General features: G+C 40.4%; 2 protein-coding genes across 2 annotated transcripts in view; one reads left to right on the top strand and one right to left on the bottom strand.

The window, feature by feature from the left end:
- Positions 1–3,543: 3,543 nt before the first annotated feature.
- tyrp1b (tyrosinase-related protein 1b) lies at positions 3,544–8,255 on the top strand. Its single transcript, XM_086156971.1, has 9 exons — positions 3,544–3,684; positions 4,283–4,641; positions 4,754–4,862; positions 5,394–5,607; positions 5,791–5,995; positions 7,111–7,278; positions 7,487–7,666; positions 7,736–7,882; positions 7,960–8,255. Exons 1-9 carry the CDS (start codon positions 3,671–3,673, stop codon positions 8,163–8,165), a joined length of 1,602 nt encoding a protein of 533 aa, XP_086013097.1. The 5' UTR covers positions 3,544–3,670; the 3' UTR covers positions 8,166–8,255.
- A 3,661-nt stretch (positions 8,256–11,916) lies between these two features.
- LOC147228754 (multiple PDZ domain protein) overlaps positions 11,917–26,947 on the bottom strand; it is a 50,152-nt gene continuing 35,121 nt past the window's right edge. The window contains exons 34-42 of the mRNA XM_086156970.1: positions 25,879–26,072; positions 21,429–21,576; positions 21,269–21,340; positions 20,996–21,092; positions 20,804–20,847; positions 20,444–20,566; positions 19,337–19,422; positions 17,870–17,993; positions 11,917–13,533 (exon numbers count right to left, since the gene is read on the bottom strand). Coding sequence (XP_086013096.1) covers positions 13,387–13,533; positions 17,870–17,993; positions 19,337–19,422; positions 20,444–20,566; positions 20,804–20,847; positions 20,996–21,092; positions 21,269–21,340; positions 21,429–21,576; positions 25,879–26,072 — 1,035 coding nt within the window. The 3' untranslated portion in view covers positions 11,917–13,386. The remainder of the gene's footprint in view (positions 13,534–17,869; positions 17,994–19,336; positions 19,423–20,443; positions 20,567–20,803; positions 20,848–20,995; positions 21,093–21,268; positions 21,341–21,428; positions 21,577–25,878; positions 26,073–26,947) is intronic.

The following is a 26,947-nucleotide window of genomic DNA, read 5'->3' as shown; positions in this document are numbered from 1 at the left end:
GGGTTCGCAGAGTTCTGGTACATGATTACGTCTGAGGTTGTCCAAGCTTTAGTTTCCGCACAGACTGGAGCTTAATGGAGATGGATGGAGGAAACTACATTCACATGAGTTTCAGGATTTACCTTTCTTTCATTCCCTCTCTCTCTCTCAGAAACAGGAACACACAATAGTACATTTGCTCATGTACTGACAGATTTAAGCAGGGCAGATGAGTAGCACAGTTTGATGGCAACGGGCAAGAAGCATTTCCTGCATCGCAGAACAGCAGGGTTGCTGCCTATCTTTCGGCGTACCTCTTCACCAAGCATCACCCAACTAACCGCACTTAGCCCCCAACCCCCTCCGAAAAAAAAAAAGAAATTAATGTATGTATGTATATGGTTTTGAGATGGCTATTTGGTAGAGTGGTCACTTCTGACTTCCGACTACTCATACTTCGGATCTTCGGTGATTGAATTGCACTTTTTGTCGCATGGATGACAGTCGCTTTGGATAAAAGGGTCTGCCAAATGACTGTAATGCAATGTAATGTGATGTTTCGCACCTCCATCGGAGTTGTATTGGTAGATCATTAAAAAAAAAAAAAAAAAACAGCTATAATAATAATACCTTGAAAATTCTGTATGTTTTCCTGGATGTGTGTTTAAGCTCTCCACAATGGTCATGTGAGGAGGGGTGCGTGGAGCCCGAGCCAGCTACTGGGGGTAACTGCAGAGATGACACACTCCCTGCAGGCGACGGGGACACTAAGCAGTATGTACTTTCACTTATAGTCCCGCTAACCTTTCTCAGTGGAATGTGAATAACTACATTCAGAAACGTTTGCAGTACATACAGTCGGGTGTATTCGCGACCCAGTGAACGGCTTAATCCCCCCTTCTAGTTTATCTGGATCAAGTTCTGGGAGTTCATACTTTATACCATTAATAAGAAAAAGAAAAAAAAAAAGAAATGAAAACAAACTGACAAATTTCTGCCCTTTTTGGAATTGTTTTAAAACAATTCATAATTGAGTCATAAGTTCAAAAAAATGCTTTTTATTGCAAATTTCATTGACCTTTCCCCAAGAAACAAGAAAATGTCCTTTAGTAAATTAACAAGCGGTTTCCTTAAAGCTGCTTCAGGCTGAGGTCGCCACTTGTCAGACAATCAAAGGTGGTGTGCTGCCACAGAAGCGTATGGTTTACAGGAACCGCCAGTGGTGTGCTTCTCAGCTGATTCCCTCCCGGCGAGTCTGTAAAGCTCCGCACTCGAGAGGCCGCTCGCTGTGTCACACGAGAGTGAGACCTGAGTGGTTCCAAGAATTACAGGATAATTCCACTATTTTCCTAATCAGACTAGCAGACTTAAATCAACAATAATCCAAAGGTATGCATGTGCTTCGGGAGTTACTGTTTGATTGTGACGGCCGAGCCTGTTACGCATGTTCAACATTCTTTTCACATGGAAATGGGAGTTAAGTGGAAACACGCATGCATGCATGAAGTAGTATGTTCTGGCTCCTGCAAATATATGAGTTTACTAGGACACTCAGAATGTAGTTAAAAACATGTGACTTATAGCGATGCATGAGGAAGCCGATGTGAACTGAAGGACAGTTCGATCATACTGATTCTTTCAAAGCAGTATTCATGGACTCAGTTTTTTCAGTATTTCAGTTTCATTAGACATGCAAATCACTTCATTTGCAGTCAAAAACAAAAACCTCACATTTGACTCCTATATTTTTAATGAGCCAAATCCTGTCGCTTTGTCACAGCTCATCTGTTTTTTTATTTTTCATTTTTTTATTGGTCACGCCGGTCAGCACATTAAAAAAAATATCACGCACAGTAAAAATACTGGCTGTAAGCGAGAAGAACCAGCTACTGTGAATAATATATATGACATAATTCATGTTATTCAGTAAATAAACTGATTATATGCAACTATTGACATTGCATTGGGTTTTAACTTGAGCAGTATGAATTGAATGGCAAAATAAAGTAAAATATATTGCAAGATATCACAAAGGTTCAGACACTAGTATAAACACGGCAAAGGTGGAGTTGAGCTGTAAAAGCTGTATAAAGTGGAAAGAGAAATGGCTGAGGGGTATTTTTTCCTAGAATTAGTCAACAGTCTGCACACTTGAAACAAAAAAACAGCTAAGGAAAGATTTTTGGAAACAAGGTCCAGAAATCAATTTTCATTCGGGTGAGTCACTTTTCCTGTGACTGCATCAGAATGCATGTTTACCCAGTTAGCTGTGCATTATAATAACTCGGAATAACTGTCAGTGTCGCCATCCTCCATATTATATGGTCATGGACTACAGTTGGAAACAATTCGGGTGTTATCTTTTGCCATTCGTTCAGTTTCTTGTTCCGCTGTTTTTACCTGACAGGTTAGCCGAGCCCGATCCGTCCGATGTTCCACAAAACACAGAGCAGCAAAAAGAGGAGCAAGCGATAACCATGCCAAACCTCCCACCAAGCTCATCGGAAGAGTCAGCCGACGCCGGACCAGACGCCTCTCAAGAACTCAGGACTGCGATGCTCTAGGGTCCCCCTTTTGACCTGTTATCTAAAGGAAACTATCCAAAAAGCTATTTTCCACTCCTGTACCTTATCCCACTTATGACACACATCAATCTGCCCCATATTTCTCATAAAGCCAGAATAGACGCAGTCTGGGTGATCTGTATTTTAAATATGTTTATTGCTCTATATCCGGTGTGCGTGAGCGTATGTCGGTCTGTGTGCGGAAGTGTGTCACTCACAGAGCGAGACGTCTCAACAGATTGTGTGTGAATATCGGGGATAGGCAGTGTACAGTATCAACACACCATGCATGTATTACTGTGTAAAGACCAATCTATTGACGGTGACTGTAAGAACTTTTGTTTTGACCTATTGAATATTTTTCATACTGACCCCCATCAGTGATGTTGCATTGACTAAGTAACACCATATCTACGTCCTTTGTATAAATTCACCTTTTACCTTAAAAAAACTGATGTTATCACCAAAAATGGAATTTCACACTCCATTTTTTTTTTTTTTTTTTTTTGCATTCTGTATAACTTTTAACCTCTGAATTGTCATTTTGTGATTTGACCAATATAGATTAATCGGCGGCAACTGCTTTTCTGTCCTTGCCCCCACTCCCGGCCTCAGGTTTCATGTTGAAACTCGGAGTGGTTTTGGAGAGCTTCGATTGTTTTTACTCGCATATTAAAGATTAGATGGAACAAATGGCTAATTTGTGCGTGTTAATTCAGCGAGAAATTTTCCCCCCATCTGACGCCTTTCACGCCTCCGCACGAGCCAATACGACTCGTCATGCGAATAGGTCCAGAACCACAATGCAGACTCTCTCTTTGCGGGGTTGAGCATCACCGTGCGTTCCAGTGATCACAAGGTACATGAATGAGCTCTCCAGAAAAGCACTTGAAGCCTCAAGTGTATTCATCTCCACATGTGTGTGTATGTGTGTGTTTGAGAGAGAGAGAGGGAGGGCAAGAGAGAGAGAGAGAGAGAGAGAGAGAGAGAGGGGGAAAGAGCTTGGATTTGCTTATACATGCTTCACTTAGGTTTAGTCATGTGCTTGATTGTTATTTAAGCCAGGAGAGGGGTACTGGCTCAGTCTTGGGGGACTACTACAACTAAGCATACGTAAAAGGAGCAACATGCACAGTCAGAGGTAGGAGGAAACCTGTTACACTGACTCTGCACTTGCACAAACGCGCTCACACTTGATTCTGTAACTTCAGAATGCAATAAGACAGAGAGCAGTTTGAGATGCAAATTAATTGCGGAACAGTTTACAAAGAAAGTAATGTTAAAATTAGAAAATGAAATGTGTTCGCAAGTATTCAGTATCAAGGATTGGTGCTGATTTGAGTGTTTGATTTGACCATCATCTGAAAGTATTTATTATTTTTTTTTCAAAGTTAAGTATCTGGTGTAATTTTATTCTGTTGTGAAAAAAAAGATTGCTGTTTCGAAATTAACAAACCTCAAGTAAACAGTCTGGAGCCTGTCGAACTGAATAAAGACTGGTAAAGCCTTCAGGAATAACTGAGGTTTCAGAGTAATGCTAAGACAACTGGTGGTCACGAAAAATGAGGAAGTGATTTCAATTGAAATGCAGGGTTTTCCCTTAAAACCACAAAACTTCAGAAGTCTGTTGATGAACGAACGAATGTATGGATTACTTAGGAACGGCCTTTGTCCAACCTCACTTGCTTCACGTTTCTTAAATATTCCCTTTCCCTCGCTTTCTCCCCGGCTTCGGGTAGCATGTGGAGAATCGGTCTCCTGGTGGTGACCCTGTGCGCTGCCCTGGCTGTTGCCCAGTTCCCGCGCAACTGCGTCACCCCGGAGGGGCTGCGCAGCGGCCAGTGCTGCCCGTCCCCTCGGGGTTTGGCGGGAGACGAATGTGGCTCCAGCACGGGGAGGGGACAGTGCGTGAGCATTGCTGCGGACAACAGGCGCCACGGACCCCAGTATCCTTATGCGGGGCGCGACGACAGGGAGAGGTGGCCTCTGCGGTTCTTCAACCGCACTTGCCAGTGTAACGGGAATTTCAGCGGCTACGACTGTGGACGATGTCGACATGGACTGACCGGACCAAACTGTGATCAGAGGATCTCAGTGGGTGAGATAGAGGCTCTTCTGGACTCAGTAAGATATCTTTTATGAATTTAATTTCTAATTTTCTCCCTATCTACATTCCTGTCTTCCTTCACTCCTCAATAATTCCACACCAGTGCGGAGGAACATCATGCAAATGAGTGCCGCTGATAAACAAGCATTTGTGAACGCTTTGGACCGAGCCAAAAGGACCGTCCACCCCGACCTGGTCATCTGCACACGACGGTATTTGAGCATATTTAAAATCTTTTCACTCTGCATGATAATGCATAATATTTAAGAGAGAAGGAAATCACAGTGTTGTGATTAAAGTATGTGATTACCTAGTTAAAAATGGATTCAGAGTTGCAGTATATTATTATTGGAAGTCATTATGTCTTCAAAAATGAAAGAAACTAAAATGAAATCAAATATGAAATGAAAGACTTGCAGTAATGGCCACTGCTAGGTCAAATGTCTATGAAAAACTACTCAAGTTATTCAACTTACACTTGTACTTTTGTGCTATTTTGACATAACTAGAAATAGATGTATGGAAGGTTTAGTGGTTGGTGCTTCTGACTTACAGAAAGAAGGTCCTTGGTTCGATTCCTACCGCAGTTCAAAACAACCGAGACCAACAAGTTTGAAGCTCCTTCACTGAAATAAAACACATATTTCGAGTTAAATAGAATTTAAAATGTATATATAAATGAATTTATGCCCATGTGGATGACAATACAGAAGATGTTATTCTCCTGTCTCATATTCATTTAGGTACCAGGATATATTTGGGCCTGATGGCAACACACCCCAGTTTGACAACATCACCATTTACAACTACTTTGTCTGGAGTCACTACTACTCCGTCAGCAAGACGTTCCTGGGCCCCGGCCAGGCGAGCTTCGGGGGCGTCGACTTTTCCCACGAGGGCCCAGGCTTTGTCACTTGGCACCGTTTTCACCTGCTGCAACTGGAAAGGGACATGCAGGTGAGCAACCAAAATATTAGTTTATTTGTCACATAAGAAATAGAAGGTAAGAAGCAGAGGACGCTGGGAGTGGTATGATTTTAAAAGATGAAGGCTCATTATGCACTAACTAAAAAAAACGGGTCGTGCATGTATGTAGGTATTGATAATCTATGAGCATCTCCACTTGCACCTTCTGTGCAGGACATGCTGGATGACCCCACCTTCGCGCTGCCCTACTGGAACTTCGCCACCGGGACGAACGAGTGCGACATCTGCACAGATGATCTATTCGGAGCCAGGAGCAATTTCGATGTGAATTCCCTCAGCACCAACTCCGTGTTCTCTCAGTGGAGAGTCGTGTGCGAGAGCGTGGACGACTACGACACTTTGGGCACCATCTGCAACAGTAAGATCTCTCGACGGCAACGCGGCATGTAGTGCAGCTCCGTGTCCAGGAAACTGTGCTCGGAAAGAGGGCACAGCTGTTTCACTGGCTGCCACAACAGTGGGTTAGAAACAATTCTACTCCAAGATACTCCAAGCTGCTTCATTAGTTGCGCAGAGTGTGCCAAGTGAGTTTTTTTTTCATACCCTATCGCCTGGATGATCAGTTCAGACTTGAAGAGAAACTCTGCGTGACACTTGCATAAGACTTTCTGTAATCAGACTTGTTGGGATTGGTACTTTTTCGACACACTGGCACCAGATTACAACTATAAAATCCAGCTTATTTTTTTTGTCCCGGATTTCAAAATGCACCTAATGCGCCGAGTATTTTCGCTTCATCCGTTTTTTTTTTTTTACGTTTTTTTTTTTCCTGGAATAATCACACATATCAATCCTCTTTTGAATGCTTTGTACTACTCCTGCCTCAATAATGGGCTTTTTCTGGCACTAAACATGTAAGAGAGGTGGGGTGGGGGGGGTTGAAAGAAGGAATTTCTCAATTTGAACACGTGAGTGGCCAAGGTGTGAGCGATATGTCGGGTTAATCCCCCCCGAGAGAGTCATGAGAGGTCTGGTATTTCCGCCATCAACAAGCAACATCTCCTTAAATGGGTTGGGGGGGGATTGGGGGCATGAATGTGGTGGTGGTGGTGGTGGTGGGGGGGGGTCGCCTCATTTGTGCATGTGCTTGTCGAAGGCTGGAATCCAACAGTCTACTGGTTTCTTTGATCTTCGGGAATAAACTTCAGACCGACGATTCGGTTACGCAGCCTTCTTTGTGTGTGTGTGTGTGTGTGTGTGCGTGTGAGTGCGGGAGAGAAAATAGAGAAAAAGGAAGAAGGAGGTCATGCTTGGCAAGGAGAGAGAGAGAGAGAGAGAGAGAGAGGAAAACTTCAAGTTACTCACTACCGTCGATTCAGAGTGATCAGTTTGAAGAGAAAACTACCGGTCTCCGCTAACTCGGACAGCTTCACTGCTGACCTTAATCTGAACTGATTTCAGACAGGTCGGAAACCGTGACTACGTCTCCCAGTGTTTGGCTGACCTCCGTCCCCCGTCCTTTCATGCACACAGGCACAGAGACTAGTCCGATCAGGAGGAACCCGGCGGGTAATGTGGCGCGGCCGATGGTGCAGAGGCTTCCAGAGCCCAAAGATGTCTTGGATTGTCTGGAACTCAATGCCTTTGACACGCCTCCCTACTATTCCACCTCTTCTGAGAGCTTCAGGAACTCCATCGAAGGTTTTCTTTATTTGTTTTAAGAGACATAGCTGCTCTTGAGTATGAAGAACTGTAACTGCACAAACATCCTATAAAGCGATGCTCTCATACCAAGAGCTTGAATATGGAATATTCTGCTCCTTAGTTGGTGAAATTGTTGATTAATTAATCAATTAGTTAATTAGTCATTTTATTAATTAATTCTGGGATTTTTGTTTTCCTGTTTTAGGATACAGCGCACCCCAGGGATTATATGACCCTGTGGTCCGCAGCCTCCACAACTTAGCTCACCTCTTCCTCAACGGGACCGGTGGACAGACTCACCTCTCGCCCAATGATCCCATCTTTGTCTTGCTGCACACCTTCACCGATGCCGTCTTCGACGAATGGCTGAGGAGACACCAACCAGGTACTGTGAGGGAAAAGCTAGAAGGCACGTTAACTGTAACAGTAGAATGAAGACTATCTCTCTCCCCAGGCGAAGCAGTGTACCCAGAGGAGAATGCACCAATTGGGCATAATCGCAAGTTCAACATGGTTCCTTTCTGGCCTCCTGTAACGAACGCAGAAATGTTCGTCTCCGCCCCTGAAAACTTGGGGTACACTTACGAAGTGCAGTGGCCGGGTGAGTTACGTGACAAACCGCTCGTTTACCAGCATTAACGCTGAAGTGACCACTGATGTCTTCTTCTCGCTCTGCAGCCCGGGCCTACACCTTGTCTGAGATAATCACCATAGCCATTGTGGCCTCGGTGCTTGTCGTGGTGATAGTGGGCGGCGTCATCGCGTGCGCTGTGCGCGCGCGGTCGCATTACTCAGCGGAGGCTCTGGAGCCCCTGCTGGGAGAAACTTTCCGACGGTACTCAGAGGAAGAACGGAGAATGGATAAATCCCAGTCCGTTGTCTGAGTCATAGGCTTCGTCCAGAGGCCTTAACATGTTCACGAGTCTTTTTTTTATCGTTTTACCTCTTTTAATAAAGTTGAACTACACTGGAAACTGGAATGGGATGGTTTTTAATTTACATATCAAGTCAAGATTGATTTTATTGAAATGGGGCCACGAAATATTTTTTCTCATGACACTTTCCATATAGAGCAGTTCTGGACCACACTCTTTCAAATGGTTAACAGAAACCTAACATTTCCACATGAGAAAGCACTTGGCAATAGACGCAACAAAACACTGCTTTTTACCGGAGCAAAAACCTCTGACAGATCACATGCGCAACACATGCAGCCTTCTGCCTCGACCGGTTAAGGTAGGTATGGCGTTAGAAGGGTTAGGACAAAAATTATCACAAACTGATAATCTAATTTAAAATACAGGAAAGCAATGGTCCTGGGCGTCCACCGTAGATCAAGCCATGACCCTGAGAAGCTACGAAATGAGAGCTCATGGATTTAGGGGAGGTCATGAGGTTACTATCATGCATTGATGAAAGAGCCATGAGGATAGGAAGGATGGGAGGAATAAGAAAAGAGCATCATGGGATGACATATGGTCAAATCTAACATTTTTAAACATGTTTTTATGAATCTCAGCTGCCACCAATAGATGTCCCATATGAACAAAAAAACATATCATAATAGCAACATTTGCTTGACACCTACAACTGATTCCTCTAAATAAAAACAGATAATCACTCTCACTTACCGTCGAGGTGTCAGCCCCCCAAAATCCCACCCCAGGGCACGCAATTATATTTTACAAATGTATTAACAATCTGTGAAATATCTGTGAATTCTTTAAAGTCTGAATACATCCTACACTTTCTGAAGGAGGGGTTCGATCAACCCATAGGGCTTCTTCTTCCCTGCGGTGCCAATTGACCCCTTTGAACTGATGTCTTCTTTTTCCAAAGCGAAACACAGATTTCCCTATTTTAGTTTTTTTTTCACAGTGAGATCTGTACGCGCGTTCTCATACTGATGGTGAAGGCTGCTCTGCCAAGCTGCTTATCAGCACCAGCCTCACTTCATCGGCACCCGGGAGGCTTTTCCAGTATTTGATGGCCGACTCTTCTTCTGCAGCCAGGCAGCTTTGTTATTTTTGGCTGACAATCCATTCCAAAAGTTTCAGGCACAACCCAAAAACCAGACATCACAGTTTTGGAGGCTGTAAGACATTACTGCATATGGATTATTTACGATTTCCGCATATTTCCAAGAATTATATGGCATGATTTTAATTCATACATCAAAAGTAGTGCTAGGGGGAGGCATTTAAAACAAAATCAGAAATGAATGTTGCTACATAACAGACTGGAAAACTGTATTACCATTTACCCCAATGTACCAGGGATGCTTAGTAGCAGAATAAACAAAGATGGCCGAATGTGGTCATTCATTGTCATCTACTCAAAAGGATCTCAAATAATCACTGAAAATTAATGGGAAAGTTCTCATCTGACAATGGAATAGGGAAGGGTAACAGTGCCCAGTCAATGACTTAAAGGTCACTGTAATGTATAATTTATGAAATATAGTCTGAAACTTTTAGCATAGCATTAATGATTTGCACACGTGTCCTGAGAACGACACACAGTCGTGTGTAAAAAATAATTTATTAACATATCATAATCTAATCAAATCTAATCTAATCTCATTAATATATAATATGTACTTTGAGGAGCTGATAACGAAAATGAAAGTGAGGGTAGAAGATATGACATTGTAGACCACAGAGTAGCAGAGATCAGTAAAAGTGTCTGGGAGAGGCAGCGATAGTTTCTGCTTAGATTATTCAACAGGATCTTAGAGACAGAGAAGATGCCTGAGGAATGGAGACGAAGTGTGATGGTGCCCATCTTTAAGAATAAGGGGGATATGCAGAATTGTGGTAACTACGAACTAATTGTGGTACAGATTCAGTATTTGCATTGAGAATGCTAATAGAGAAGGACAGAGAAGGTCAGAGGGAGCTGCATTGCGCTTCTGTAGACCTAGAAAAAGCATAAGGCAGGGTGCACAGAGAGGAACTCTAGTATTGTATGTGTATGAGGAAGTCTGCAGTGGCAGAGAACACGTAGGTGCAGGACATGTAGGACATGCTGGCTGTGAGGTGTGTTGTAGGCGTAACAGAGAAGTTCAAGGTGGAGGTGGATTTCCATCAGGGATCAGCTCTGAGCCCAACCTCATCTGTCAGCCTGTCTATCACCACTGCAAACAAGAAGGGGCTCAGAGCTGATTCCTGTTGGAGTCCGACCTCCACCTGAAACTTCTCTGTTACCCCTTCAGCACACCGCACCACTGTCTCACAGCTAGCATACATGTCCTGCACCAGTCTAAGATACTTCTCTGCCAGTCCAGATTTCCTCATACCATACCAGAGCTCCTCTCTTGGCATCCTGTCATATGCTTTTTCTAGGTCTACAAAAACACAATGCAGCTCCCTCTGGCCTTCTCTGTACTTCTCTGTTAGCATTCTCAAAGCAAGTACTGCATCTGTAGTTCTCTTTCGAGGCATGAAGCCATACTGCTGGTCACAAAATGCTGACTTCTACTCTCATATAAGGTGATATTATATAATACAAAATAATATTCATCACATCATATCATATAACATAATATCATTTATCATATCATATTATATCATCCATCCAGCTATTGTCTGCTTCTTATCCTGTACTCAGTGTTGCAGGGGATGCTGGAGCCTATCCCAGCTGTCATCGGGCAAGAGTACATCCTGCACTGGTCGCCAGTCAATCGCAGGGCCACATATACAGACAGACACCACTCACTCACTAACTCATTCGGGGCAATTTTCCCAATTTTTTCCTATTATATAATAAAATTATCATATCTTTTCATAATGTGTGAATCTCAATCAACTTAAATCGCCTTATTATCAGTTGGAGACCTGCAGTCTCGGTGGTCGGCTCCAATGGAAAGGGGATGTCACCTTTGATGGTATTACAAAAAAGAGGAGCTCAGGGGTCTGAAAAGGCAATAAGTCGAAAGTTCCTGTTGCCCAGGGCCCACTGGCATCTCCCTCATAAATGTTGGAAGAAAGAGGAATTCAAGCCTGGCTGCGAGCAGATTTGTTTTCTTGCCTAATGAACAAGGAGAATGTGATGTGTCATTTGCGTTCACTCCCTGCTCATCCCACAAGAGTTGAATGAAAATCCAGAGCTGCTCATGAAATGAAATAGAAAATAGAGGTGAAAAAAATAAAGAAATTAGTTTTGAATACCAAACAAGATGCACATATAAGCCTTTTTTTAGATTATTGTTTTTGCTTTTTTTTCTATGATGGTGCTATTGCATTGTAGAAAATATCCCATTTAAACAAGCAAAGCACTTTGGCATTTCTCCATTTTAAAACCTTCTTCATGACAGCCTTTAGGAATGCAATTGTTCATCTGGAGGGGGATAAACCAAAATGCAATGGCTGCTTTTCAATAAAGCTTGCAGTGCGAACAGATGGCTTTGATTTAAGGCTCCAGCTCCAGACAAGATCCCTCATATTTCCTAAATGAGACATTTGTGTGAAAATATATTGTTTGTCAACGTGTCACTAGTAGCCGCTGTAATTAAAGTGAGATTTATGCGCATTTATAAAAATAGCAGAGGCTCACGTTCCTTCTGCGTGGCAAAGAAAACACCTTGCTCCAGCTGTAGGCTTTGTTGTCTTTCTCTTAATTGTTGAAGCGATAAGATGTCCTCCTCACTCGCTTCAATCCAGTCTCTCATTCTGAGGCCGGAGTTTATTTACAGACAATAAATGATAGAAAATAACATGACTCCCATCACAATTATGGGTGTCTGGAGAAAACAGAAATGGCGTTTATTGATGAGGAAATTGTACCAAAAAAACCTTCAAAACATTTCTTTGTGTTCACCATCAAACAAACTCAACCGCCTGACATCCAGACATCTTTGTTTAGCAGTTCAACAATCTCACGTTTACTTCTGGTTGGCTTTAAGACTCCGGACTCCGGAAGTCAAACAACGGGATATCCAAGGATTATCTTTCCCCGACTTCATTTCTGGGGAGACGTTGAGGAAATCTGCAACTTACTTATCCATCAAAATGTTTTTTTTTTTTTTTTTTTACTGAAGCTTTCTTACTTTTAAATAACATATTTGGTCCTGAATTAGCTAACATGTGACCCTTTAATAAAATCACATACATCATATTAAGTCATACAACATAATTTCCGAATATGCTAGTGTACAGTGTACCTGTGGCTCTGGTGACTATTGAAATAAAATGGCGCTGAACACGTTGAAAGAGTAAAGAAAACATCACAGTATAAATAAATACAAAACAAAGACTCGTGCACGATAACACATGTTCAAATTGGAATGAGCTGAACAGCTGCAATGAGCTTGAAGTACATGAAAACTACATTCACTTTAGTTAACAGCTCAAACAATTGGTCTATCCTATCTTCTAAAAGCTACGGTGAAACACAAGGTGACAGTTTTGCAGGTTATTTACAAGTCGTGTGACAAGGTGGACTGTTCCAAAATCCACAACACGCCTGTACAGTGTCACGATTCAAAATGAAATAATTGAAACGAAATCATCATTTTTTAAAAGCAATTGTCCGAAAACTGAAATGCCGTACAAAAGATTGGCAGGAGCACTTGGCATGTTGTGTTATTTTAGGAGCTCATTGTGGTTGGTGTAGTGACAGACAAACGCCAGCTTTAAGAATTTAAATATATATTTCTTATCATCATTAGATTCGTATTGTTACATTTTTGTGTCCGCCGACCTTTTCCCTGAATGGCTTACAGACTATAATGTTTTACACAATGAAGATGAATAGTTGGGAACTAGCTTGAAAGAAGAAAAAGAAAAACATATGTGAATTAACTATTTGTATTTGAAAAAATATTTTGAAAAAATATAAGAGAAATATTTTTTCAATTTTGTATTTATTTCTATCTGAAGGGATATGAACGTCACTGTATCTTATATTATATAACATCTTAGTGGACCTAAGGATTTTATTGAATACTGTGTACATGTCATGTCTGCGTTTGCAGTGAAAGAGCTTGTTAACCCAGTTGACCCTTGTTAACAGGTGAATACACTTCTCTTACCCACTGATCGTGTCACATCAGGCATTCGGCTCAGAGTGAGGAGGATTTACAAGGCTTACAGTGGAACAGGTGTCTCAGGAGAGAACAGTGAGGACTACGGTTCCCTTTGTCTTCTTGAGAATGTCAACAGCTTCAGCGTGGGTCACCCCCTCCAGACAGTGTCCGTTCACAGCGATGATCTGATCTCCTTGTTTCAGTCTGCCGTCCTCTACAGCTGCCCCCTACAGAGTGATAGAACAGGCCCGTTTACAGTCATTCATTCATTCATTCACTCATTATCTATACTACTTATCCTGCTCTAAGGGTAGGTGGGTGCTGAAGCCCATCCCAGCTGTCTTTGGTCGAGGGGTGGGTTCACCTTGGATCAGTTGGTAGTTTATCCTCGGGCAACATATAGGGACGGACTAGCATTGACTTGCTCATTCACATCTCATGTACAGACAGACAACAGCACAGCAAACCAGTGCATCATCGTTCCCTCCCTCCACCTGATAACACTTCTTCTTGTTTCAGTTTTTCCCTTCAGGGGTCGCCACAGCGAATCAACCTTGTCCATCTAACCATATTCTCTGTATCCTCCTCTCTCACACCAACTACCTTCATATCCTCTCACACTATGCCCATAAATCTTCTCTTTGGTCTTCCTCGAGACCATCCATCCTGGTCACTCCCAGAGAGAACCTTAGCCTCTTCATCGCTGCGACCTCTAGCTCTGCCTCCTGTCTTTTTGTCATTGTAACTGTTTCTAGGCCATCGCTGGTCTGACCACTGTCTCGTACACCTTTCCTTTCATTCTGGCTGATAGTCTTCTATTGCATAGCACCCCTGACACTTTTCTCCACCCATTCCAACCTGATACAACGTGTCTCTTCACCTCTTTTCCACACTCTCCATTGCTCTGGACTGTTGACCCCAAGTACCTGAAATCCTCCAACTTCTTGATCTCCACTCCCTGTAGCCTCAGAGTTCCATCTCGGTTCCTCTCATACACACACACATACTGTCTTGCTGCAACTAACTTTCATTCCTCTTCTTTCCAGCACATACCTCCACCTCTCTAGATTTTCCTCAACCTGGTCTCTGCTCTCACTTCAGATCCCAATGTCATCTGAAAACATAATGGCCCATGAGGATTCCTATCTAACCCCATGTGTCAGCCTGTCCATCACCACTGCAAACCAGAAGGGGCTCAAAGCTGATCACTGATGGAGTCCTACCTCGACCTGGAACTTCTTTGTTACCCCTACAGCACACCGCACCACTGTCTCACAGCTAGCATACATGTCCTGCACCAGTCTAAAATACTTTCCAGACTTCCTCATACAATACCAGAGCTCCTCTCTTGACACCCCTGTCAGCCTGCTTTTTCTAGGTCTATAAAAACATAATGCAGCTCCCTCTGGCCTTCTCTGTACTTCTCTATTAGCATTCTCAAAGCAAATACTGCATCTGTAGTACTCTTTCAAGGCATGAAGCAATACTGCTGTTCACATATGCTGACTTCTGCTCTCAGTCTAGATTCCACTACTCATTCCCATAACTTCATCATCAATGTTATCCCTCCATAGTTGCCACAATTCTACACATCACGATTATTCTTAAAAATGGGCACCATCACACCTCCTCTCCATTCTTCAGGCATTGTCTCACTCTCTAAGATCCTGTTGAATAATCTAGCCAAAACTCAACCACTTTCTCTTTGAGACACTTCCACACCTCAACAGGTATATCATCAGGACCAACTGCCTTTCCACTCTTCATCCTCTTAAATGCCTTCCTCACTTCACTTTTACCAATTTGTGCTACTTTGTGGTCTACAATAGTCACTTTTTCTACCCTTGCCTCTCTTTCATTTTCCACATTCATCAGCTCTTCAAAGTACTCTTTCCATCTTCCCATCACTCTTCCCGCATCTGTCAATACATTCTCCTTTCTATCCTTAATCACCCGGACCTGTTGTATCTGTATAGAATTTGTATAGATTATTCTTTCCCTCCTGACTGTCCAACTGTGCATTCAAGTCATCGTACACCCATTGTTTTGCCTTTGCTATCTCTATTTTTACCTAATGTTGTATCTCCCTGTACTCCTGTCTGTTCTCTTCGGTCCTCGCAGTGCCCCACTTCTTCTTTGCTAACCACTTTCTCTGCACATACTCCTGCCCTTCTGCATTCCTACACCAAGTCTCTTTATCCATTTTCCTTCCACATGACACACCACGTACTCTCCTACCTGTCTCCCGGTTAACATCAGCTGCAGTTGTCCAGTCATCTGGAAGATCTCCCTGACCACCCAGAGCTTTTCTCAACTCCTCCGTGAAAACCATACAACACTCCTCCCTTTTCAGCTTCCACCACTTTGTCCTCTGCTCTGCCTTTGTCCTCTTGATCTTTCTTGTCACCAGAGCCATCCTAAAAAACACCATCCTATGCTGTCTGGCTACACTTTCACCTACAACTACTTTGCAGTCACTGAACTCTTTCAGGTTACCTTCTCTTTACAAGATATAGTCCACTCATACCCCACTCTTATAAGTTACCCGATGTGCCTGTCTTTTCCTGAAAAAAGTGTTCACTACAATCACTACCATCCTTTCTGCAAAATATGTCCCTCTGCATATTCTGTTTACCAAATCTGCCCATCACTTCTTCATCCCCTCAACTGCCTGCACCAACATGCCTATTGAAGTCTGCACCAATTACTACTCTCTCATCCGTAGGGATATTATGCATCACTTCCTGTAGCTCTTTCCAGAACTTCTCCTTCTCCTTAAAACTCATATCCCACCTGCGGGGCATAGCCACTAATAACATTGAGCATCACACTTTCAATTTCTGGGTCTAGACTCATCAGTCTATCTGACATTCTTTTCACCTCCAGAACATTCCTAACAAACTCCTCCTTCAAGATAACTCCTACTCCATTTCTTTTCTTGTCAGTACCTTGATAATACAACTTAAAGCCTGCTCCCAAGCTTCTAGCCTTACTACCTTTCCACCTGGTCTCCTGGACACACAGTATATCCACTTCTCTGCATCATGTCGACCAACTCTCTACCTTTTCCTGTCATAGTCACAATATTTAAAGTCCCTACTCTCAGTCCCAGACTCTTGCCTTTCCTCTTCTCTCTCTGCTTCAGAACACACCTTCCTCTTTTCTTTCTTTGACCTTCAGTAGACCGGTTTCGATTGGTTCCCTGTGGGTCATCGGTAGGTCGGGTGGTCGTTAACCCGTGCCTTGACTGATCCGGTATGATCTGGTTTTTATGTTTGATTTGCATGTTTGGTTTTGGCAAAGGTTTTACGCCAGATGCCCTTCCTGACGCAACCCTCTGCATTTATCTAGGCTTGGGACCAGCACGGGGAGACACCGGCCCGTGCCGTCCCCAGGCTGTGTACCCCTGATACCACTTTAATGTTAAATAAAAGAAGAATATGTAATCCAATTGAGTTTGAATATTACATTTTTATTATGACAGCCAGTATATTAGTATGAAAGTGAGATAAATTGCATTTAAACAAAGACACACTAAGAAATAAATAAGAAAGAAATGTACTCAATCTATATTCTACTAATCTACCTACATGGAATTTGATTGCATTCATTGCACATCTATTTTTATATCTGTTAGTTTAAAATTAGTATTTTATTATCTGGTTTAGAAAAAGGGCAAAACACTGAAAATAGAGACGGACTGAGTGTGATCAAGAGGGGAAAAAACATGAAACATCACACGATATGTAGACATCTTCTGAGTTGTAATTTTGCATCCTGTGTGCTGATTTGGTGTCAAATATGCATATCATGGGAATAGTAATGGGGAATGTTTATATTTTAATTAATAATGACTTGTCAGTAAAAATGTAAATAAATTCTTTCAGTGCTTGCTGGTGAAGTCACAAACAAAATGTCTTGCGTGATTCATATATTATTTCATCTTGAAATGTAAATTAAATGACTAAAACAAGCTTTAATTAATATTTTAATACGTTAAGTACCTTTTTCCATTTATATTCAAATGTTCATGCTGTTATTGACGATCCTATCAGCAAATCAATTTGCTTACTCATATTTAACCTTTCAGTGTTCCTTGATCCTTTTTGTCAATTCTTTTTTAAAATATTATTTATTGACAGATTAATATTTCATTGATGAAGATGTTTCATAATTCTTCCTTAGACATTATATTAAAGCAGCCATTTATTAACTTATTTATTCAAATTGGGTAATATATTGATTTGTAGAACAATAATTAGTTGTATTTTTCTTTTTTTCTCATTTTCCTCATTTAGGATTAATTATTTACTAAGGAGGGATGAAGTGATTTCTAGAGACTGTGACTGAAATAAATCAAATTCATCATTTCATTATCACTTGCACTTTTTTAGACTTAAAACTCATTATCTACACTGTTTATCCAACACTCCTGGGGGGAGCCTGTCATTGCTGTCATATGGCGAGAGGCAGTGTTCACCATGGACTATATATTGACAAAAACAACTATTCACTCATTCATTCATGCATCATATGGAGAAATAAAACCATTCATTCACTCACCTTGTTAAAGACCGTTTTAATATAGATGGGCAGGTCACCATGGGGGCTCCCGAAACCGCCTACGATGCTGAAACCGAGGCCAGAGGAACCTCGTTCCAGGCTGATTGTCTTATATATCCGGGCACTATTTAGCAGGAAGTAGGGTAGAGAGACAGGAAGTGAGTGAAATATCAACAATATGATACCTGCAAAAAACACAACCTCAGTTCACAGTATAAGGCGATTGGCTTAAATGACTTAAGAATATCTAGATGAAAGGATATCACTTTAACAAACTTTCCTCATCTGGTATTTATTGTGCAAATGATCAATTGAGAATAATTGGGATCTTGGCTAAAGTTAAAGACATGAGGTGGATAGCAGTGTTTGAAGGATTGTTTCATTTGTTTAAGTGGATAAAGCCAAGCAGTTTTTTTTTCCACTGAAATCAGATCGAAAATGACAAAAATGACTCTGAACTTATGTGAACTATGGAATTACTGTGAGGGCAAGAAGCTAAAAATCGCATTATTAAGCTATGACAAACATATCTGGTGAATATGAAAGAGGAATAATGCGAGAAAAATCCCCAAGGTGTACGTGGAATGAGTTTGAAATTCAAGACTGTTTGTAAAAGGCAAGGAAAGGATTAAATTAAAAGTAAATGTCAAGATACAAGGTAAAGAACGGAGGGAAACATATTTAAAATTAAACATTAGTATTTAGTGGAAGGTAGCTGAATCGCATTCAGTCCAGAAATATCATATCCAGAATGGGATGATAATAATAACAATCAGTATAATAATAATATTATTACTATGTTATAAAATAACCAGCAACATTATTACTACATCAATTATTATGTTATATAAAATCTATCATTATTTTATTTTTATAGTTATTATTATAGCTATTGGTAATATTAGTGTACTAATAATGAATTATTTGTAATAATAATTCATTATTTGTCATAATAATAATAACAGTAATACTTTGTTGAATATGACAACAATCATTATTAGAATTATTATAATTATAATTATTGCATACATGATATTAGTTTATTAGAATAGCTTGTGTTATTAAAATTATTATTAATTTTGTTTTATTATGATGGCATTATCATAATAACAATGATGATGATGATGATAGCAGTGGTGGTTATTGTCGGCGTTGTTATCTCAATTCAGATTTCATTATCTTGCCAGCGGTGGTGCACATCCAGTCCAAAAACAAATGTTATTTGTCTTTATTACTCTTTCATGGTCATAACACCAAATGCTTTATTTCGTTCTTGTGACAGTATACATGTGTCTGCACACAGACGAACTGTACATATAATAAGCATGCTTTTTATTGAACACAAAAATATTGGTCTGTTTTTTATTGAAATTTCAAGGGTTTTATTCCATTTATTCCACATTTATTACACGACTCGGGAAAATAAATCAGGATTGTGAAGTGGAATGGAAAGTGACTCTTTCCTACCAGAGGTTATTGTGAAAGCAGGGTAGGCTGATGGGTTGGCCTGACAGTTGATCCTGGGGGCTGCATCTTTTGGGACCACTTGCCACCTGCACACAAAAAGACCCACAAACAAATTCAAAAACACAAAAATACAGGTTTGCTGACACAGACAAAGCTCCGGCTAAGAAAACACTAAATCAAATTTTGTATAAATAATATGCAGAGCACTAAAAATGAACAGTATTATAATTACAATCTTAATAGGAGTTAAATATCCAATTGATCATTTTCGAAGTGTAAAATTAGTTATTATTTTTCTCACTGCATATCATTGGCCAATTAACCACTCTACCTTTCTTGTCAGGATACTACCTGCAGTCCAACGACAAAGTTGGCATTACAAATGACAAATGAAATACCTTAAACTACAAGAACAAGTAGACTTGCAAAGGTTTTTGGAGTTGTCTACTCCAGGCAAAGCATTTTCTCCACAAACTGGAACAATTATTTCATCTGACAACTAAAACATGATGATAATCAGGAAATTTCAATCCCCACTGTTTTTCCAATTGATGTGAGATTAAAAGATCAACTCATTCATCCCCTCCTGCAACTTAAAATTTAAAGACTTTGACACACTGCTTATTTGTCGAGCCATGAAAACAAGTGGTCTTTAGCTCATCTTTATTTTTCTTGAATACACATAGTGTATTTTGCTATAAAAAAGTCATAATTTAAACCATATGTCTTTTTGGTAAAAACATTGAATGAATGAGTCACCTCGATGGCAGTGGCTACGTCATATAAACACATGGGGTATGCATATATATATATATAAGAATAATAATAAGAACAACTTTATTTATCCAAAGGAAAATTGTTGGGCTAGAGTTACAAGAAAAACATAACAATAATAAATAATAGTAGAAAATTGTATGCACAGTGAAAAAAAAAGGGAGAATATGAAACACAAATATATTATAAAGTGTCTTAAGTAACAAGTGAAGACTATAAAGTGTCTTAAGGTCTTAAGGTCTTAAGAACCAAGTGAACGATAAGGAGTCCACAAGAGTATGAATATATATATATATACATATATATATATATATATATAATCGCCCTCCCCACCTGCGGTTCCAGTGTTTTAGCGGCCAGTCCAGAAGAATCCATGGCAGCAATAAAAAGAGGTATATTGCCACCAGGACTGCATACTCCCCCTGCTGCACTGATGCTGAGTGACTCACATGGACCCTGTGGCGTTGCACACACACACACACACACACACACACACACACACACACACACACACACACACACACACACACACACACACACACACACACACACAGACACACACACTTAACAGTCGAAGAAAAGCTATGTGGTCAACAGTGCCGACAAATTACGTTTGAATGCAATAATCCAGCTTTTGGTCTTTCAGACAATTACAGCGCTAAATGTGAATGTAGAATTAATGAGTTATCTCACCTTTTTCAGTGTCACTTCTCGGGCATTGGGAGAGTCCTGGAAGGCTAAGACATTGGAAAGCATCACATAATCCATTGCAAAACTTTTATTTTTTTCTGCACGTTCAATAACTAATCTTTAGAAGTACAAACTCTGTCCTTATGGTTTCGATATTGTGTGGATTTCACCCATTGTTCCCGAGGTGACACTCACTGTAGGACCCTGCTTTGTTATCTGTCTCCCTCCGATGGCCAAGAGAAGAAACGCACCCACTTGACGAGGTCAGGGTCGAACAGTCGGAGTCATCACTCTGGATAAAACACAACTTAAAGTACTCCTACATTCACAAAGTACGACTGTTAAAAAAACGCAATGTCGCAATAGGTCGACCTTCAATTACAAGAAAAAACAAAAAACTTCTTGAGTGTTTATTATGCAAGAACTTGTCATGGTTTAAACACAATCTGGCCTGGGGAGACGCTGTACCTGACTCTGTTGAGGGTATTGAAAGCCAGCTTTGAAACGAGCTACCTCCAGATGGACTATTCCACTGCAATTCTTTGAAAGATCATGCAAAAGGTGATTAATGCATGGAAAAAAAAAACACTACTTGTAGCGTATTAACTTTCTATATTTGTGTCCACACCTGCAGAAGCTTGTACGCTTGCTCTTGTGATTCTGCACGGATGTCCTTCCCGTTGATTGACAGAATCTGGTCTCCAAGCAGCAACCTGCCATCCGAATCAGCTACGCCTCCTCTGATGATATCTGACACGAAGATGCCGGTGTCATTACTGTTGAAAGACACCAGAGGTCAACGCTGTGTCTCTTTCACACTCATTTAATAAAGTGAAAGTGACCTGTGCTCCTACTCTTATCCCCGACGTCAGGTTTGATTCTGCAAAAACACGTTTAAATCTGCACTTTAATGGTGTCCCACATCTTCCCTGAGGTCTGAACCGATGCCCGAGCGACTGATTTCCCTACTTTGTCACTGATCTCAATCATTACACAGTTCAAACTCATAGGAATGTAAAAACGTAATAAAAAAAAAGCTGGTTATTTACTTGCTACGCACAAGCAGGCAAGTCAAACCACATTTAACATATGCATGGAGCCAAATTATCAACACATTTGTCCAGAACAATGTCTGGACCACACTTTTTAAAATAATTTACAGAAACCCAAACATTCCCCCATGAGCAAGCTATTGGCGGCAGCGACAAGGAAACAACTCCTTTTAATAATGCAGAAATGGTGGAGAGATCCGAGCTGAATGTGGGCAGCCTTCTGCCTTGAACGGTAAAGACAGAGAGAGGCAGTTTGAGGGTGGGAAAAGACAGACACAAATGATCTCATACTAAGGATATGAAGGTAGCTGGTGTGAGGATACAGAGAATAGGATTAGATGGAGAAGGTTGATTCGCTGTGGCAACCCCTGAAGGGAAAAGCCGAAAGGAGGAGAAGAAGAAATGATCTCATACTAATAAGGAGTGCAAAGGTTTATACGGTAGTAGCTGACATGATACAATAATAGATTTAATATCTGTAAAATAAATAACCATAGTTGATGCCTGGCAGGACAGCTACAATAGATCAAGCAATGGCCATTGGGGAGCCTGCAAACTGAAAGAGCCCAAAGTGTTCGGAGAACATATGAGGTTACTATCGTGCATTTATGAAGAAGCTTAGGTTCAGACGGAATAGGAAGAGCGGGCAGAATGAGAGAAGTGCATTATGGGATATCCCTCTGCAGAGTAAGCCTATGGCGGATCCTGTTATCCTCCCGATTTGGTCCGACAGGCTACTTTCAGTAAAACTAAACAATATGCAGATCAAATTATGGACCCATTATGGACAATGATGATTATCAGTTTTCGGCTGCAAGCGGCCGCTACGCTAAAATTACCGCCCGGGTTGTTTAATCACAGAGTACATACATCATCGCCGTCTTGGAGATGCTGGATGTGATTATGCAAACATTTCTATTACAGCCGCCGAAAATGGTAAATTATTGCTTTTTTCGCTGTGCTATTAAACCGGACTGAGGGAGTTCTTTAAAATTCCAATCATTATTACACATTAAGCGCACGGCAACTTAATCAACTCACCTCGAAGCAAGTAACCTTGACATTATTCAAGTTTATTCTGTGCATTTCTTGATCGGTGAAATACTAATAACTCTAATTTACATACATTATGCACAATTATACTAGGCTGCTACATCCTGGGTTATTTAGTGATGTTAGTGTGTTACAGAATGGATCATTGGACTCACAACATACATGTCCTTGTGGTTTGTACACACTATGTGTTTGCAAGCCTAAAAAACATCCTATACCGTCCCAGAAAATTAGAATATTGTGATAAAGTTCTTTATCTTCTGTAATGCAATTACAAAAACAAAAATGTCATACATTTTGGATTCATCACAAATCAACTGAAATATTGCAAGCCTTTTATTATTTTAATACTGCTGATTATGGCTCACATCTTAAGTAAACTCAAAAATCCTATCTCAAAATCTGAGAATATCATGAAAAAGTACTTTTTATTTTTTTTAATAATTTTTTTTGACAATTTTCCGAGACAGTCCTGTATATGAATGATTCAACTATTATTGAAAAAGACAATATTGTTTATATGTCCACCTAAACACATTTAACATTTGAGACTAAATTACTTAGTTTTATATTTAATATTATTTAATACTGCCTGAAATTCATACTGTAACATAAATGAGCCAAATGAAGAGCTTGTTGATGAGCACTGACCGTCTGAACGACGCTTCATCCGACCTCAGATATTTGAACCTTTACTGAGACATCATGAATGCTTCATAAAAGCAGAAAGTTGCTGGAAAAACATCCCTTTTCCACAAATAAATGGTAAATGGTGTCATCCTATCAAGAATTTTTCACTCCTTGCGTTTCCAAGGTACTTTACACTTGATCACATTCACCCATTCACTCGACAATGGCGGCACAGCTGCCGTCCAAGGCGCTAACCAGACCGTCGGGAGCTCTGTTACAAGGACACATGCTGAGCTTATGCCTGAAGAATGTCACAGTTGCAAACTAAAAACTGAAAGTTGGAAGGAAATTTGGGGAGTTTTATTGGCGTTGCAGCATGCTCCTATCATTTGCATTGTTAAGTATTAGGTGGGAATCTGAACTGTTCTAGATCAATCTTTTCTCGGGTTTTGGATAATATCAAACGTGTTTGATATTAACACATGTATGTCAGTCTTTACATTGATGTAACATAATCAACAACCAATGGATGAGCTCTAAAAAATGAAAATAACAAAGCCTGGTATATAAAGAATCACCAGAGCCATATTGGCCATTGAGACGGTATTTGTTGGGGATATGGATGAACGGAAACTGCAAAGGACGTCCCGATCACAATGGACCTTCCAGAAAGAGGAGCAGACAGTGGAGCTGTGGGCAGAAGAGCCCAGCTTGTTCAATGTCAACCCTCCAATGTATCATAATTGTGTGGAGAAGTCGAAGCAATGGACTGAAATAGCAGAGGCTTTGCAAATACCTGGTGAAAACATTGGAGGATGGGAAAAAAAAATTCTGAAAGAATCTAGTTGTAGTTAAATAGTGAACCTGTAAGATTCGCAGACTTTGTGAAATCTCAGTCAAACTTAGGCTGCAACTAAAAACAAACATTTTCGTTTAGATTATAGATGTGAGATGAAAATTTTCCAGTCTTTTCCAAAGTCTTCTGATGCTTTAAACATGAAGGCCGATGCAGAAATCGAACCTCCAACCTTCTGATTGTATTCTACCCACTGAGCTGCAGCCCCCCATTTTACTATTTATTTTTTTATTATTTTATTTATTATTAAAACTGGTAAAATCTCGATGAGAATTTTTTTTTCATTTCATTTCTCCTTTATTTAACCAGGAAAGTCCCATTGAGATTAAAAACCTCTTTTTCAAGGGAGTCCTTGCAAAGAGGCAGCAAAAGAATACAATTACATTTAAAATTAAATTAAAATGACATACAAATCATTTAAAGCAGTTGCAAATCTGTGAAGTCGTCTCAAGTGCTCTCAATCTGGACTGAAAGCAAAGAATAAATGAATAAATGAGGTCTTTATAAGTATCTAAACCCCAAAAATCAGGTCAGTGTATTAATGCCTGCAGTATCAAGGTAGCTTTGGAGGCCATGTTTCTTGGTGTCCTAGCTTTCTTAAGTCTGAAAGGAGTCTGAAATTATGGTTGGGTAATGGGGCATCATCAACACAAATTGCCTACTCGACATGAAAACACCAACGTGAAACACCTCTTTGACTTCAATGGCGGAAAGTGCACTGAAGATAAGTCATGGACTGATTTTGCCTATTCACACTTATAGCACGCAGCAGGATATTGTCCCTGTCAGATGTGGGTGCTTAGCATATGCAGGAGACATACATAAAACTGAATATCACAGCATTTAACTGCCATTGACTGGACCCGAGAATCGTCTTTGCACTTGTTTTTATTTTAAAAACCTCATCACCCCACACTGACGCGGTGTCAGCCTGCAGAAAAAACAAGTTTGTCTGCGGGACAGTTTTTGACATCGTGGATGGACAGTAACACAAGGTGATGATGGATTTAAGAGCATTAAATGTCCCATCAAACCTACTCTGATACCTAATATGAGCACGAAATTCATAGGAGTAGAGACATGGTATTGTTTGGCTACTGAGCCCCTGGATACAGTTATATACTTGCATTAACAATAATTCAAATAAGGTCTATCAGTTGTTTTAACACCTGCCGACTTAACTCCTCATTAAACATGTTATAGTTCATAAGATGTGATAAGATTGCAAGTACAACTTGGTGATGTCATCATCCTTTTTAAAGCTTCTGTTGCTAGGATACATGTTGAATAATGTCATCAGTAATATGTGCAGTGTCTCTAATTACTATCCTGTAACAGAGGTGACCTTGCCAATTTTACTTCCCTAAAGGCGACCTTGAGCTTTCATAAATCGTGAAAAATGTCATGCAATAATTAATGCAGTGAAATTGATTTGGGAGTGTTACGCTCTGGATTATTTCTTATAATAATATGTTTTTAATAGTTACCTTTTTCCCACAAGGTTGAGCCCCAGCCCGTTCACATGATGGGTCTTCAGGTCCAGGCTGAAGACATCCCATAGATCCTCCTCCCTGTAGGCCTCCTGGTGCCTGAAGATGCGCAGGTGAACGTGCTGGGTGGTGAGTCGCAGCACGCCGATGGCCTCATCATGCGTGGCCTGTCGCAGGTCAATGCCGTTTACCTGTGGGGTGGAGAGAGACGGGGGCGTTGGTACACGATGGGAAGGATACTTTGGGTTTAGATCGGAAAATAGATATTGTTAATTGGACGATGACAAATGACGGCGACTGCTTATCTATCAGAAAATGGGCCCTGGGCTCAATAGTCTTGTATGATCGTTATATGATAATCAGAAAAATTGTATTTGTCCCCAGGGGCGATTGAAGGGCACGACGGCTAGTATAGCAACCTAAAGCATATAAATAAAGGTAAAATAAAATAAGATAAAATAAAATAAATAACATGAACATAAAAACAAGTGAAATAAAGTAAAAAAATAGAGTGAAGTGACTCCAACATCTGTAAATAAACTTTATATTATAATAATATCATCACTTAATTTGTGATAATTAGGATAAATGGCTTAACCAAATTGATCTCTGAAGCAAAATAAAAACATCTGATGACAGTAAGAGACAACACATAAAGTGCTATATGAATTTACTAACTTCCCATAATGATCAAATCAAGAATGCTATGAATAAGTCAAACCAATAAAAACACAGACAGAGCACTTTCTTTTTCATTTTACTTTTTTTATAGAGTGGGACTATTTATCACCACATACGACGTTTGCGTGTCTTTATTTCATTTTTAATAAAACAGATAAGAGATGCGGTGTCATGAAACAAATTACATTTCTTTTTTTATGACAGTTGAATAGCAATTATAACACCAAAAATGGAAACAGTCTTTTTTAAATTAAAGTAATGAATTCTACAGCTTTTTACCCAATTCAGTGTCCTACTGCTGACTTAAGACATGTTTTTAACCTTTTCCCGAGCGTTGAAAACTTCTCTCCAGATAATTTTCTCAATGGATTTTCAGCCATAATGA

Source organism: Fistularia commersonii, chromosome 12 (assembly GCF_037954325.1).
Source record: "Fistularia commersonii isolate RoL2024-O1a breed Wild chromosome 12, RoL_Fcom_v1.0, whole genome shotgun sequence".
In the NCBI taxonomy this organism is placed as follows: Eukaryota; Metazoa; Chordata; class Actinopteri; order Syngnathiformes; family Fistulariidae; genus Fistularia; species Fistularia commersonii.
The sequence above is the reverse complement of the archived record's forward strand: the minus strand, read 5'-3'. Positions and strand labels throughout refer to the sequence as shown.

Bases quoted from the DNA above. Each gene is read 5' to 3' on its own strand.
- tyrp1b (XM_086156971.1), top strand. The intron at 7,279-7,486 runs GTTTTCTTTATT...TTCCTGTTTTAG, and splicing joins CTTCAGGAACTCCATCGAAG to GATACAGCGCACCCCAGGGA. The intron at 7,883-7,959 runs GTGAGTTACGTG...CTCGCTCTGCAG, and splicing joins TTACGAAGTGCAGTGGCCGG to CCCGGGCCTACACCTTGTCT.